We start from the raw sequence: 16,491 nt of genomic DNA on the forward strand, positions 1-16,491 counted from the left end.
CAAAGCTTTCGGAAAGTATTTTGACAATCAGCGTGCAGTCGACCGACGGCGACTCGCGCGAGCTCTCCCGCGCGCACGGAGCTCGGCCCGGCGAGAGAGAGAGCGCGCCCCCGCGACTCCGCGATCTCACTCGCGAGCGGCGTGTGTGTCTGCCTAATTTGTACATACATATTACTCGCTATCGCAATATCACCCTACACGCTATATATATCGTAAATAATTAAAACTATGCTCACTCTCGGAATAATCTCCGTCTCGTACGACTCTCGAAGGTCTCACCGAAGGTGGCTCTGCCGGTGGCTCACCTCTCGAAAGTTTTGGCGAAAGAAGCGTCGATGATTTTTGCCGATGGATAAACGCGTGGAATCGCGGAGTTTCGCCGCGATTTATCTTACGTAAACGCTTCTCGGGTCGCTCGCTCGCTCGTTAGTTGGGTTGGTCAGTGATCAGCGGGGAAAAAGTTGACGGAGTGACCGACTGCGTTTGGGGGGGGGGGGGGTTGGTGTTGGTGGGAATTTCATCAANGGGGAGTTGGTGTTGGTGGGAATTTCATCAAACTTATAATTACGTAATACACCACAGCCGGCTCGAGCGACTCGCGCATATAGTATAGCACGTCGCGTCGCGCGGAGCGATACTGCTACGAAATGAACGAGTGCCCGTTGGCAATTCCCGCGAGCTGTCGCAATTCCCTCGTGACATCGCGATCACCAATTGCAATTGGAATCGGGCGCGCCCGCTCGCTCGCCCGTGACGTCTCTGGCTGGTTCTCACGATAAATTTTCGGCGTATTTACACGTTGTTGATCGCAGTAAATTCCTTATCGGTGGTCTCCTCCTTGGACCCGTCCCGGTAACGTCGGTATAAGCCGAACAGAGGCATTACCAGCAGCATTATGCCGCTCAACGCGATGAAGAACCCGGCCAAGTAGAAGGACAGGTCGTATGTGCCCGTGATGTCGTACAGCCACCCTGCGGAGAACCGGAATACATGTCTCGATACTTCCGTCTCGAGATATCGCGCCAATTCGGCGATATAGAATAGTTGGCTAACGAATAAACAGGGTGTATAACTAGTAACTAGCCAAAACAGTAACCGGCCAACCGTGACTAGCCAGAAAACATTTAACGCGTAGATACCCAGCAAGTCGCGAACGAAGATTACTCGTGTGCGCCAACAAAACTTTGCCCTAGTCATCAAAACTATCGAATGATTGACAAAATTTGTGTATGACTCATTGTGGAAAGATCAGAATGTATGAGGATATTGTGCGAATACAGCGAATGACTTGCGAGCAGATTCCGAGTCCAAATTTTGGCCCTATGTTAAACCTTTAATTCTACAACATAGCAGGAGCTAAGATAGTAAAATAGGTTCAATTTCAATTCTAATAATATAATACAACCCTTACTTTAACTCTGATGATATTTGAAAATAGAATGATAAAGGTAGCATTAAAATTCAATTTGTAGAATTAAAGGTTCAAAAGAGAATTGAAAAAGTATCGATATCGTCAAAGTGCGTTTTTATTAGTCTACAGCAGACCGTCTAAGTAGACGCAAACTATCCTTAAGAGTGTCAGAGTAGTATCAAAATTTCGATTCGGGATATCTGGTTTAAAAACTGCGTATATATATCATCGAATCGTGAACTAATACCAGCAGTGTGCTAATCATTTGCACGAGATTTGCCGATGCATTGAATAATCCCGGCTAACAAGATAAGATGTTATTAAGACATCACCTTATTAGCTGGGATACGTGGCTTATCAAGTTGCATGGGATATACATGACTGAATATGTTTCACGAACATAACAGTTTCAGACAAGTTTCATACAAGGCTCGTAGACGTAACAGGCGTAAGCTTCGCGCGCAAGAATTGTTATCTGGGTAATTGCCATTCTTTTATTGAGTATCCTCGAGCATCTTCGAAGAAAATAAGATAACATTCAGATCTTGGAAGTACTCGATCTAGAAAAGCCTAGTCTCATGACAATAATGCTTTCTTTCTCAGTGAAATATTTTTAAAGATCTGAAGGTCATTTCGTTTTCTCGCTTCGACGTTTAAGGTGGTAATAGTTATAGCCTCATCCTGTATGTGGATCAGTAACAAAAAGGTTGCAACATATCCAATAGGAGAATAGGTTTTTTACTAAGAGACACATTTTTCCATTGGACGAGATACGTTGCGAAACTCATCGAAAAAAAAAAGCGTGTTTGCAACCTTTCTGTGACTTACCTACCATATGGTTGCATTTGCTGCACCAGCGGTGTATCTTATTCGAAAATTGTCAGAAGCTATTGGTTCTGAATACGAAAGGTTAGGATTTGCGGGTAAAATGGAGGGCACCGCTTCCCGAAATAAAATGTCGCGCGAGATCGAACGTTTACCAGCTAGCGGAGGACCCATCAGATTGGCGACTCCTTGTACCAGTAAGAGAAGGCCGTAAGCGCTCGTGAACCTTTCCAAGGTGATCAGCTCGACAAGGATGATGCTAGTGAGGCTGTAATTTGCTGCGATGAATAATCCAAAGGCACCAGAGATTGCACATAGAGTATAGTAGTCGCTGACAACTACGGGTATCAGAGCGGTAGCGGCACCGCAGAGCACCATGCACACCCCATAGACGATGGACGCGTCCACCCACGCTCTGTCGCCGGCCCAGCCTAGAAAAATCTGCAACGAGTAAGAGAGAGAGAGAGAGAGAGAGTTTAGTTTAGTCTAGTCACCATTGCGATAGTTTCAGTGCTATTTCAAGTTGCTAACAATGTTCAGTTGATACGTTCGCTATCACGTTAGAGGATTTTTCAAAATTCTCGCTATAGATATTTATGTATTTTGAAATCATTTTTATATCTTACAAATACGCGTCTTTTAAAAAAGCGACCTGCAAAAGTCGTTCGCTGCTTATCAGCCTCGACAAGTTAATTTAACAGCGATAGAGTAAAATATGTCTTCCTGATAAACACAAATTAACATCACATCAATGTTGTAATTTCTTACTCAACAATGTAAGTACAATATATATGTAAGTATAACATATATTGTACGTAACAGTTATATTATTGAGTGGAGAGTTATAACCCAACAATAACATTGCTATAATGTTATTGTTGGGTTTTAATTAGACACACGGAGAAGATGCGTCAAGAAAGCCAACTGATGTGTCGCACACACACACACACACATGACACTAATCTGTCGCGAGAATCATGCGTGAGATTCGCATTGAGAAAAAAATATTCGGTATTTGTAACTAAAGTCATCATAGTGAAAGAGTTATCATCAGAAGAAATCACTTTTCCAATAAGCGTTACCGTAATGTCAATGATAATAACCTTGAATGCATATCACTACTATTATTATTGCGATTAAAACCATGAAAAGCATACAGTTGAGATAAAAAATAACTATAAAGTTTGCTTTCTATTTCCAAACTGACCGTATCAGTTCAGAAAATCTGCATTCCGACCGTTCACTGCCAGTACTGAAAATCTCAAGTTTACACAACATGATTTGAACTTAAGATTTTTAGTACCGCTAATGAATATCACACAGTCTTCGTGAACTAGCGCAGCCAATTAAGGAATGGAAAGCAAACCTATAATTTCCCCCAGTACGACGCACTAAATCTGTTCTTTCCCGCCAAAGTGGCTGTACCAACTTGTACCAGATCTCTTCTCCTCTTTCTTCCACCAAGTCTTAACTGCACATCCGTCTCTCTTCTACGGATTCAGAGAAAAAAAGAAGAAACCTACCGATAGCGAACGTGAGAATGGGAAGAAAGCCCGGGCTCACCTCGCCGCACATGTTGGTGATCCCGATCACCGAGATCAATATAGACGCGTCCGTCTCGCTGAATCCAACCTCGATCGCGTTGTCCGTCAGATAGACATAAGGCACGTCGTACCACGTGTGCAGGAGAAAGTTGCTGATGGCGAACAGGAGGTATCTCGAGTTGGCGAAATACGAAAAGTCCAGCATGTCGACGATCAGGTCCCAGAACTCCCAGAGCCCGTTGTGCCAGGCCAGCTTCGTCTTGGCGATCGTGGTCATCGAGTCCCGGTAGATATCGGGACAGCTCGAGGCCCGCAGACGGTACCGATTGATGTTCAACATGGCGCCCCTGTAAGTCAAGCTGTGCCTGTGCGATCGGATGTCCTTCAGGTAGGCGGTGGGCAGCCTCCTCGGCTGCTCGAGCGTGCTGGAACGTCTCAGCGAGGCGTCGGGGTCGACCTTCCTCAGCCAACACAAATACGCCGGCTGTTCCGCCGACCGGTGCTGTTGCTCGTCGCCGCGGACGTCGCCGGCGTCCTCGGCCTTCAGCTCGGCCAAGGGGCTCGGTGTGGGTATGAATCGAGCCGACGGGGTGCTCAGTTGGTCGTGCAGGGTGCCGGAGTCGCTGAAGCTCCTCGACGATATCAGCAGACTCGGGTAGTTCTGCAGCAGGACGTTGTAGATGTTCTTCCGCGTGCTGAGCAGCTCCAGCACCTCCAGCGGCACCTTCTCGCCGTTCTTCACGAAGGTCGGCAGGCTCACCAGGCTGGAGAAGAGCTTCTCGCCGGCGTTCTCGTCGCCGCCTTCCTGCGAACGGAGGTTCTCGATGATCATCGCGTTCGTCGAGGCGAAGCCCCTCTTCGGGCCGCCGTGCGGCGTCTGCGTGGTCGTATTCGCGGAGCTGCACGCGGAGAAAGAGTCCGCGCTCGAGCTCTGCATCTTGGATCTCTTCCTCTCGCGATTCTTCCTCCGCTTCTCGGTGTCCGCCTTCGCCTTCGTGGTGGTCCACTCGAGGTCCCGCATCAGGCAGCCGCAGACGGCGAGATTCAAGAAGAGGCCGGCCAGGATCAGCGTGGTGCCTCTCCAGCCGTACTCCGCCAGGAGGTACTGCGTGACGGGCGCGAAGATGAAGGTGCCGATGCCGCTGCCGCAGACCGAGAGGCCGGTGGCGAAGGACCTCTTCTTGTCGAAGTAGTACGCGACGATCACCACAGCGGCGACGAAGCAGAGGGCCAGGCCGAAGCCAGCGACGATGCCGAACGTCAGCACCAGCACCGCCATGGAGTTCGCGTAGGAGCTGACGACGAAGCCCGCGGTCGCCATCACGCTGCCGACTATCGAGACTTTCCTGCAGCCGTAGCGGCCGGCCAGGAAACTGGCGACCGGTCCCGACAGCAACGGCATCGCCATGAAGAGACTGCCGATCCACGCGGTCTTCGACTTCCCGGCGCCGAAGTAATTGAGGAACTCGACGAATATCACGCCGAAGGAGAAGGTGATGCCGTCGCCGATGAGGTTGACCATGAAGGCGGCCGCTACGACGACCCAGCCCCAGCCGCCGTCGGGCGGCCTAGGCTCGCAGAGCCCCAAGCTGGAATTGTCCTCGGAGCTGCTGGTGGTCGACGTGGAGATCGACGGGCTCGGGTGCGGCCGATCGTCCCTCGCGTTCCGCAGTTGCTGCTTCTTCGACTGCTCCTTGTTGAACTGCACGTGATGCTGCTGCTTGTCCTCCCTGGGCGACTTGCCGTTCACCAGCTTCTCCGTGCTCTTCTCCGTCGACGAGTGGCTCTTGGACGACAGGATCCTGGTGGGCGAGCCGAAAATCGCGTTCCTCTTCAGCTTCTGCGGACTGGGCGCGTCCTCCTTGTACAGGCTGTTGGGCCTCCTCGGGGAATTCTGCGAGGCTTCCTTCAGCTCCTTCAGCGCCTCCCGGCGTATCCTCGCGCCCGATTCCCCCGTCTTGACTTCTGCGAATCCATCGCCCTCCATGAGTCGGCTCTCTTTTTCTTCCTCTTCTTCCTTTCGCAAGTTCTTTAGCGACTCGGAGCTGTTGTTGCGAAACGTAGCAGGCTCCTCGTGCTCTCGATCGCCTCGGTCGTTCGACGCGTCCTTGTCCTGACCTTCATCTTCGCTCGCTTCCACCTCGGTTCCGTACGACTGGCCCGCGATCTTGCCGTTGATCGTTCGTTCGTCGGTCAATTGAGTCAGCTTGTCCTCACTGTTGAACTTGGTCCACTCGGCCATGCTGATGGGACGAAGGGAAGTGCCGGCGACTCGCACTTTCGGCTCGCGACGGCGATCCAACTGATTTCTCCTCGGCGCCGCTTCCGTACGATACGCACGCACATGCACACATACAAACGACACAAGCACACTAAACGAAAACTCGGGAAAACTCGCCCCTCTCCGCTTCTCACGCAACGGAATGCAATGCGATTCAACAGAGATCTAGTTTCGTCCTTGACTTAAACAACGGTAAACAAGGCCACTCGTAGAGCTGCCTGGTGAACTGACGGCGCAACGGTAACAGGGATCCTGACGACCAAGTCGACGTGAAGCTGTCTGTTGGCGATTGATAGTCGGCACCCGGTCGACCGTGCAATGGTCCACCACCATTGCAATCGTGGCCCCGGATTCTCCAAGTCCAACTGGTACTTTGATTACTTGGGACCGCCTCCTCCTCCGCGAAACGATCGTCAACCCAGGCACCCATGCGGCGAAACGTACGGCTTCGGTTCTTGCGTTGTATTCTGCGACGAGAAACCAACTGTCAGCGATACCCATACATTATCAGCGCCGCGTAGCTACGTCGGTGTTAACTAAAACGACGTTTACACAGCTTTGCGAGCTTGCGATTTCACGAGAAAACATTTGTCCCCGTGTAATCACCGTGTAACGTGATCGTGTTTTCCCGATCGATTAATTTCTCGAAGCGAGGCATGGAAATTCGCTCGATCGTGAAGATACTGCTATTCGGAATCGCAAGAGTGAATGTTGATGACCTATAGGCGCGTAATATTCCTACAATATTATATGAATATTATTCAATATTGACACTATGCCGTCCGCACGTGTAATCGGGATTCTTCCGCTGGCGCCGGTAGGACTGATCATTTCGCTTGTCGTCGGCGGTTTTTCGAAGTTTTCGGGAGATCACAAATCGTCAGTTCTCATTAGTTTTCAATCCTGTCCCGCTATTTTCATGAAATCTCGAGGATATATGTAAATAAATGTAACATTTTTTTTGTATTATATATTTATTTATTTATTAATATTTTATTGGATATTTAGCATTTCTCTTTTAGATGATATCAAGCAAAACAATCCCCGAGGTGTAACGCGACTCCACAAGACTCACACATTAAATTTGTTGTCCTTCTTTTTTGGTTTTTGGAACATACATGGCACTTTCTTCGTTTTCGTTTGTCGGTTTCGGAAATTTGTATTAGCTGGTGTTGCTTCAGCTGACCGGAAAGTCTGTCGATCGAATCATGATGTCTGTAGCTTATTGTTATTTAAACAGAACACCAATAGTACACAATCAGAACATAAACGGCACCACAGTGCTGTCGCTGGCTTTTGCGCGATAGTTTTACGCACAACACCGTGTCGCCGGCTTTTGCGCGATAGTTTTGCGCACGACACTGTGTCGCCGGCCTTTGCGCAATAGTTTTCGCGGCTCATCAACGTGGTGTCCCTGGACGGCATAGTGTTAAGATAATATCCTTATAATATTCTAAGGATGTTATGTAATATATTTTAATATTATAAGAATGTCCTATTGATGTTATATGTCCACCTCATATAGTATTCTTGGCATATTATAAAAATGTTCTTGGAATATTAAAAAAAATAATAATAATAAAATAGAAAAATATATATAAATAAAATATATGTATTATATATATATATATATATATATATATATATATATGTGTGTGTGTGTGTGTGTGTGTGTAATTTTTAATATAAAACGTCTTTTTGCACAAAATTCTTTCGACCTTATTTATTTATATAATAAAACAATTGGTATTGCAATATATTTGAAATAGAAAATTACAATTATACATATTATACATATACATAGAATTGAATATTTAACCCTTATCGGTTGTAAGTCACCTCTCACGTGACAACAATACTTGGTCGCTGCGGTCGTACGTCACGTAGGAGGTGACAAGTTCGCATATTTACCGAAACCAGCTACAACCTAGTGAGAATCACGCATAAAAAGCTAGCATCCGATAAGGGTTAAGAAATATATAATATTGCAATAATATATCAAATAATATTACTAGGATATTATTAGAATATTACGTCTAATATTTTAAGAATATGTCCAGAATATTACTTAATATTAAATAATATTACACGCTTATAGGGTGTTGTTGTCATTTGAGCTCAGAATGAGTTTTGACGCAGAAAGGAATGTCTCGATTGATCAGAGCGATTTTGCTCCTGTGAACCGCTGCAATGCATTAAATTCATTCCCCAATTCATTTCGAGCGAAAATATTCGCTGGACGAATCGAAATATAGAGATCACTCCATATGAGTGAAAAATCACAGAAATTCGAGTGACTCTACTCTTCAAATAAAATATCACCCCCAAAAAATTCCGAGAAAACGCTCCCTAAATTTCTTGGGATGAAATTTCACTAAACACGAGTGAAAATTTGATCACGACTGTCATTGAGTATTGTAAGAATAAAAGTTTCACTCGAACTAACAGTGGATTCCGATTCTGTACGAGTGAATGTCTCGATCAATTAGATTGAATCGGTTTGTACATGACGGTGAAATACGTTATATTTACTCTTTAGTTTCGAACGAAAATATTTACTCGTTGTATCAGAGTGGAAAATCTATTTCGTGTGAACAAAAAATCACACGAACTCAAGTGACTCTATTTTTCAGATAAAATATCACCCCAAAAAAGTTTCGAGAGAACGCTCTCTAAATTTCTTGGAGTGAAAATTCACTAGATACGAATGAAAATTCTATCGTAAAAATACCGCCGTTGAAAATCGTAAGAATGAAAGTTTCACTCAAATTTAGAGAGGATTCTGATTCCGCACGAGTGAATGTCTCGATTGGTCAAAATGAATCTGTTTCTGCATTACAGCGGAATATATCGAATTTACTCTTCAATTTTTTTATATTTTTATATATTTATTTACGGGAGAAATCCCTTGATACAACGCTCTTAAGACACGAAAAAATAATAATGATATACGAAAAATAATAATAATATAAAAAAAGTACACGCATAGAAAACAGAAAAATTGTAAATGAAAATATTCATTCGATGAATTAAAGCGGAGAACTCACCGCTTATGAGTGGAAAATCATTCGAATTCGTGTGACTCGACTATCATTCGACTTATCAGGGGAAATTTGGAGAATAATAGAAGATCAGGATATCATAGAAACCGGATGTCGCGTGAAGAAATAAACAGTGTCGAAGATGTCGCATGCTACATTATCGCTTTTCATGTGACAATGTTCGACGGGGAAGAGTTGTTGTTTCAATAGCGTCTCCGATTGAATCTCTCGTCGTGAATTCGACTTATCGTGCGTTCGGTTGAGAGAGACGCGATCAAAGTGACGCACGGCGGTTGCGGAAAAATGCCTCGTACGTTCTATATTTACTCGCTAAAACGACATTCTCGAGCATTATTAGACGCTCCGAGTTCGATGTTTGGCAAAGACACTCGAGCGGCGTGACTCGCTTCTGGCATTTCGTAACCGGCTGTTGCTCGAGTTAGAGTCAGCGATTATAAATGAAGCTCATTGTGTATGAGTTGCTATCAATTTAAGGATTCAACAGTGGCCACGATGATCGCGCGTGTATCGCGCGATCCGCTATCTTTTCTTCCTCTTCCATGCATCCCTCCCCCCCTGTGCATCTCCCGTCGCACCGTCGAGAGTTGCGAGAGCTCGTTCCTCAAAGTCGAATTACTGGCGGAACGAAAATTTCAAGTGCGCACCGCCCGACAAAGGGTCAGTGTCGATTCTCGCAACGTGATGCCACACGACGCAACGCAACGTAACACAATGCGATGCAACGCGACGCGTGATTCGACGTGCAATGCGCGATCGTCGCCGAGCGTCGCATCGAAGAGACTCGAAAACTCGCTCCTCAACATTTGAAACTCCAAGTTTGAGGCTTCAACTCCCCGAGTTTAGGACTTAAGCTGAAGGCTCAAAGTCGCCGATATGTTCCACGTAATTATGAAATTGCGAATCAGAGCGAAAGTGAAAATTCACCGTCGATCCTGCCTTGAATTGTCCGATTTCTCGAGTGAACGCGCCAAAAGAGCGCATTTCGAAATTCTTCTTCGTTTCAGATATTCCGATCTCAGCTCCATCTTGCGATACAATCTTGGCGGATTTATGCACAGACCAATTCGACGCTAACAAGCCGGTTAATTGCGTTGCATTACGACTTTCATGTCGCAATTGCGGGCTCGTCGCTCTTCCGATTTATCTTGCGCGTTCTGTGTGTGTTTGTTAAAATTAATTCGTAAATTTAACGTTGACCTATATCTTGTCCAAGTTACTTAACGGGAAGGAAGACGGTCATTTAACTTTTTACGTGAATCTTCGCTAAGCGAACGCGAACGTGCTGCGTGTAAATAGCGTGGAACATAGATGCGACAAGTGCGCGAAGGAGCGAACGTGACTGTGCCGAAGATCGAGTTATATTTTAATATTGTAATAGCGTGGTATATATATATATATATATATATATAGAGAGAGAGAGAGAGAGAGAGAGAGAGAGAGAGAGAAAGCATCAAAACCAATATACTATTTTGTTTCTGGCCTCTCCTTGTTGAAGGTAAAATTAAAACTAAAATTAAAATTTACGTGCATGGATGCAAACCAGCAACACTTCTCTAGCAAAATATATGAGAGTCTCGTGAGAATTATTACGCGTTTTCTTGCAAATAACTATTTTTTTTAATGTTTGAAAATTAATGCTTCTAGAAATTAGACTCCACGACTGACACACTCGTGATATATTTTGTAGGAAATTATCAAGAAAATAAAATTAAAAAGCACTGAAATTATCTTGTAAAGTTATTATATATCCTTACATGTTATCTTTGATCTTGTATATTTTTTTCAAATTTAAAAAGTTTTACGATGTGTTTCCTTTATTATGTGGAAACAGATCCTCTGACTTCTTTCCGACCCTCTTAAATAAACAAACACAAGAAAAATAGAAAATCAATCATCGGTAGCTTCAACTGTATTCTGTGAAATGATATTTCACTGTAAAGTTCAAATATGTCGGTTGAAAGACCAATCTAAACTCAGGTATCTCGGTTCATGGGACAACCAAACTCTAACTTTTCTCGCGCGGTTCAATAACAGAAGATAGAGATTGGCACAAGATTCAAAGTGATGTAAAATGTCGAAAACTTATAAAATTTCATTGTCACATCAATTATTTACCGCTGACCTGTTGCTTTAATTTTCACAAGAAAAGAAACTCAATAAAACTTTAGCACAACGAAAAATCGAATGACGCTAATGACATAACTGAACGTGGTTGCAAACAGAAACTGTCACTTCAACTCCAACTACTGTACACAGTAAAGAATAAAGTACTGTCTGGATTTAATATTTTACAACCGAAAAACATAAATATATGTGGATTCACCATACCTATATCCGTTTTGCTTTTCCCTCTATTTTCTAAATTTTGTGGAATGAAGCCTCACTTAAAACAAGTGAGAAGTGGCAATATTTTCGCTCGAAACGGTAATGAAAGTGTCACTCAAAATCACAAGAGTGACTGTTTTATTCAAGCTTAAAGAAGATCCTAATTTCACACAAGCGAATGTTTCAATCGATTCGAGTGAATATGTTTCTGCGAGAACGGTAGAGTATATCAGATTCACTCTTCAATTTCGAGCGAAAATATTCACTAGACGGATTCATAGCGAAGAATTCACTCCGTATGGAGTGGAAAATTCACTCGAGCTCGAGTGGCTCGGTAGTATTTTCTGAATGAGATTTCACCCCAAGAAATTTTGGGAATACATCGAAATGTATGTATTCCCGATAAAATATATCAAGTAATATATAATTTTCGAGATAAAATTGACGAAACATGAGGATATTTATGACGACAATTAAGCTGAATTCGAATAGCTCTTATCGGTGATAACTGACTTAGCAAATGAGCTGAATGTCCATTTACGCGAAGTACGCGAATGGAAAAGCGTAGTTTCAAATTGGATGATAAGGCGGCTGTGTGATGATAAATTCAACGGAATTAACATCCGTTTCGATATCGCACGCGCGACGTGACGTGACTTGACTCGTGACCATAATATGACGAGAACGTGGTGTATAGTCAGTTACAAAAAGAGGTCGCAACATTTCTTTGATAAATTTCACGCATAAATAAGACATCCCGAGTCGAAATTTTGGCCCTGTGTTAAATAATTCTACAATAATTTAATTCTATAATATAGTAGGAGCTAAGATAGTAAAATAGGTTCAATTTCAATTCTAATAATATAACATAACCCCTATTTTGACCTGATGATGTCTTAAATTTCTGTTTTCGCTGTTTTAGCGTTAAAATAGAATGATGAAGGTAGCGTTAAAATTCAACCTGTAGAATTAAAAGTTCAAAAAAGAAGTTAAAGAGCATCAATATCGTCAAAGTAAGTTTTGGACTTTTAGTGATTCTCGAGAGATACATTTTCTTATTGGATACGTGATGCGTTGCAAAATTTCATAAGAAAAAAAGTATTACAAACTTTCCGTGACTGAGCACACGAATTTATTTCGGTGAGTAAAATAAATACGTCGCAATAATCGAATAAATGTGATCAACGTGAAACTTAGCGTCGACCGACCGTTGCGAGCGTACTAACGTCATGACGTCGTAATAACGTCGATAATAATCCCGAGAGCTCCGACACTATCGACAATCGTGAGCTCAAGGCTTAGCACGATTAGCCGCCGGTGCGGCGAAGCGAAACTTGTTCGGCGTGTCTCGAGATTTCCATGATATCGTCTGATCAAACGGCGTGCTCCCTTTGATTCAAGATGTACCTAGAGTCCCTTGAATACAGAGTCTGCACAATTTCAGCAGATATTTCATTGGCTACTTTGAAGCAAAATGGCGGGAGCAATCGATGCTATCATATCTTCACTTCGAGTGCAACTACGCGCGAAAAGAACCAACCAGTCTCATATTTTCTGCAAAGTGATAAAATTGAAAACATCAATCAATCTAAGGATCGATAAAGAGATCGCAACATTATTTTTATACTTCGCAATGCCTGCATATCTTTTCTGTTCTTTTCGTTCAGCTCTAGTTTAAACTATAATGCATATTCTTACCCGTTTATAGCAGTGAAATGTAAGAAATGAACGTTTAATGAGAAAATCTCTAAACAAATTAATACAATGTGCACATTCACTACGATGATTACACGTTACAGTTCACTTCATAGTAACTATAGAATAGAATTCCTAGAAATCAATGAGAACCATCGACATCGCTTTGCTTCGAATTTAAAGATTGTCCGGACTCTGCGTTCAAGGAACTCTGGAAGTAGTATCACGGTCAAGTCACATATCATGGGCCCGTTCGGAATTGATTCCGATCGTAATCCTATAATTACTCCTTGTAAAGTACAAGAGAAAATCCAGAGAATAGCCGAATGATTCCAATCGGGATTTATTCCGAATAGTTCCTTAATGGGTGCCGAGATCTTATATTCAAGATCGCCTCGAGTTCATCTTCAGATACTGTACGGCAAATTTAATTAGCTACGAAGCATCTGGAGATGAACTTAAGAACATCTTAAATTTAAAATCTGATTATGAATACCGGCCTAAGTGTGCCCTCAGAGAGCCCTAGACAGCTCGTCCCGTTGTCTCCGACGCACGCTCGCTCGCGGCTCGGTTGAGAAGTGGCGAGGAAGAATTAGGCGCCTTTGGCCGAGAAAATTTTGCGCAATCCTGGCTACGTGCCCGCGGACGGGTAAACCAGGGCGCATTCTCGGTCTAAATTCAACTGACGTAGCGTTTTTATTTCTCCTTTTCTTTTCCCTCTCCTCTCTCTCCGCACAACTCTGGACGCGCATTAATACTCCCCGAGACGCCCGCTGTGTGCGTGTGTGTGTGTGTGTGTGTGTGTGTGTAATTTAATTAATCTCGCGACGACGAGAGAGAGAGAGAGAGAAAGAGAGAGGCGATACCGCGATTCATAGGATATGTAATTACGCGTCTGTTATCTAATCGCTCGCTATCATCGCACTCGTCATTGTAATCCAGTTGAAGCGACAGACGATCGCAAATTACGAGTAATTTCTCGAGTGCGAGTGTACAGGGAAAAGATCTAGGCCTGTCGCATGCACGTGTCGAGCCGGGATCGGCCAATCGGCCGTGGAATTCTCGGGAAGGCTGGGAATTCACGGGTAAACCATTGATTCTCGGCGGATTTGTCGGTGAGGGAGAGAGGAAGCCACTTAGACGACGACGACGGCGACGACGGCGAGACATTTATCGGCCGATGGCGGGGAAACGACGGCGTTCGCGACCGGGAAGCTGAAGTTTGCTTAATCGTTATCGGCATCCGAGGAAGAACGAGCTCGTGGAACCACGTGGAATGATAATGTGCGCGCTCGCCCTTGACGAAACCTCGGTCTTGGTTCTCGTGTGCCGAATGAGATATCCCCGCGTTCGCGCTTTTATTCGGACGCCGCTGAATCTCTCTCTCCTCTGCGCAGAAAAAAATTTGGTCGAATTCGCATGGCAAAAATAGTTTTCGTGTAAATAACGGCCCACTGAAATTGTTTATTTTAAGGTGAATATGTTAATTTAACATATATTTATATATGTTAATTACATATGTTAATTTAATACGTTATTTTATATTTATGTATTTTTTAATATATTCTCATGTTGTTTGCACAAAACTTTTTACTGTGTTTTATCCGGTAATGGATAAACCAGACGCGTTTTGGTCGAAGAAAACAGAACTTCTGCTTGTGAGAGTTGGATTTGGATCATAACCCTGTTGAAAATTTCCAACTAGGTTTCCTTGGGGGAGTAATCTATCGAAATCCATGTAGGAAATTCCAAATCCATATAAAAAGTTACATGGATTGTTACCAAGTCCTGAATTTTTGGCTAAAATGTCCAGGGTCAACCATGGGATTCCATAATGAATTTCCTCGTACGAATTCCCACCTGGTGTTTTTCAAGAGGGAAAAACCAGAAATTCTCGTTTACTTCAATCTCTCCCTCACGTGTCTCGGGTTCGTTCGTTGTCAGGTGAATTCAACCAACCGACCTTTTTCTTCCATCACAGAACAAAAAGAAATATTCGATAGCGTCAAAATAAAAACGCGAAAGCATGAAAATCGTTACTCTGTTATTAATCGCCACTGTTCCGGCGATATGCGTCTGACGAAGCGATTCGTATTCGAAAGACTATAAGAAGGTACACCCGGGGAAGCCGCAGGAAGATATAAGAATATAAAGATGGGGAGAGAAAAAAATATAAAAAGGGAGAAAAACGCGCGGGAGGAAGCTGCGCGGTGAATTGACCGATTGAACGGCGCGATAGCTTATCGCGGGTTCCTAAATAAATAAATTGTGCTCTCTGCGGCACATTTGAAATATCTAACCACACAGATAATTTCGAAAGACGAGAGACGTTGTAGATGGTGCTAATGGAACGGAAATAGCGCGTGTAATGATCAAGTTAATAACTTCCTCCGCGCTCGCATTTATAAATACAAATTGTACCGTGTACCGCATCGCATTATCTTCGACGGCGCTGTCGCTCAAAGCTCGAAGACAATGAGTCCCGCGTTACATTGACGCCGCGCTTCGTCCTTTTATCACGTATAACCGCAATAGAGCGATAGTTTACATGACACCTTTACTTGCAAAATATATCTCCTCTTGAGATATCACACTTTTGCCGATCCCGAAGAGACGCGGTTGATCGCGTTGATCCACGATGCGAGACGCTCGGCTTCGACGACAAGTTTCTGACTGATTACTTTCGCTTTCAACGGCCGGCGTCACCGAAGCTCTCTCTCTCTCTCTCTCTCTCAGAAATCGCGGAACATGGCCCTCGGCAAAAATGTGGGACAAAGAATAAGACAAAGCTCTGACGCACCATGATGGACGATGGTGTATTGGTTGAAGCTCTCCCTCTCTCTCTCTCACTCTCTCTCCCTTTCACCCTTAGCGAGGAAGTTAGACTAGCAATGCGGCCGGGCAGCGGAATCGAGCCATTCCCGAGCAGTCCAGCCGCGAGACGAGAGAATTGTGCTTGGCGCGGATCGTAGCAAGCGTAGCAAACGTTGATGATAACTTATCACACAGCCCTTCGGATTACAAAATCTACCAGTACCCAATAGCACTAATCCCGCGCACTCGCGTGCCGCTTGCAGCACGAGGTGGAAGCGGCGTTCCTAGCTCCCGCGAGATCTCATCGCACGCGCGGCAACATACGTTCCTCTGTTGTCACAATTGCTCCGGCAATTACGACGAAGTGTTAACGTGCAACCCGCCGGTTAACATACGTCTCCGGTTTTCTTCCTCCGCTCTCGTTGGGGAACGAGATGCCCGACGATCCGAGAGAGAAAGAGAGAGAGCGATATCTTTCTCCACGACGTGGCTCTCTGCGCGCACAAATATCGAAGACGCTCTCTCTCCCCCCCC

At 44.3% G+C, this 16,491-nt stretch overlaps 1 protein-coding gene across 8 annotated transcripts in view; it reads right to left on the bottom strand.

The window, feature by feature from the left end:
• Nucleotides 1-531: 531 nt before the first annotated feature.
• The window catches only part of LOC106751007, a 25,073-nt gene continuing 9,113 nt past the window's right edge, over nucleotides 532-16,491 (bottom strand). For 4 of the 8 annotated variants that reach the window (XM_014631733.1, XM_014631730.1, XM_014631734.1 and 1 more), the window contains 3 exons: nucleotides 3,800-6,528; nucleotides 2,392-2,677; nucleotides 532-971 (listed from right to left, as the gene is read on the bottom strand). In XM_014631733.1, the coding sequence (XP_014487219.1) occupies nucleotides 793-971; nucleotides 2,392-2,677; nucleotides 3,800-6,022 (2,688 nt within the window). In that variant the 5' untranslated portion in view covers nucleotides 6,023-6,528 and the 3' untranslated portion in view covers nucleotides 532-792. Of the gene's footprint in view, nucleotides 972-2,391; nucleotides 2,678-3,799; nucleotides 6,529-15,704; nucleotides 15,919-15,943; nucleotides 16,481-16,491 lie in introns of those variants that run through there. The other 4 variants (XM_014631731.1, XM_014631732.1, XM_014631729.1 and 1 more) reach the window with 4 other exon arrangements.

Source organism: Dinoponera quadriceps, unplaced genomic scaffold (genome assembly GCF_001313825.1).
Source record: "Dinoponera quadriceps isolate SergipeBrazil2010 unplaced genomic scaffold, ASM131382v1 scaffold7814, whole genome shotgun sequence".
NCBI lineage: Eukaryota > Metazoa > Arthropoda > Insecta > Hymenoptera > Formicidae > Dinoponera > Dinoponera quadriceps.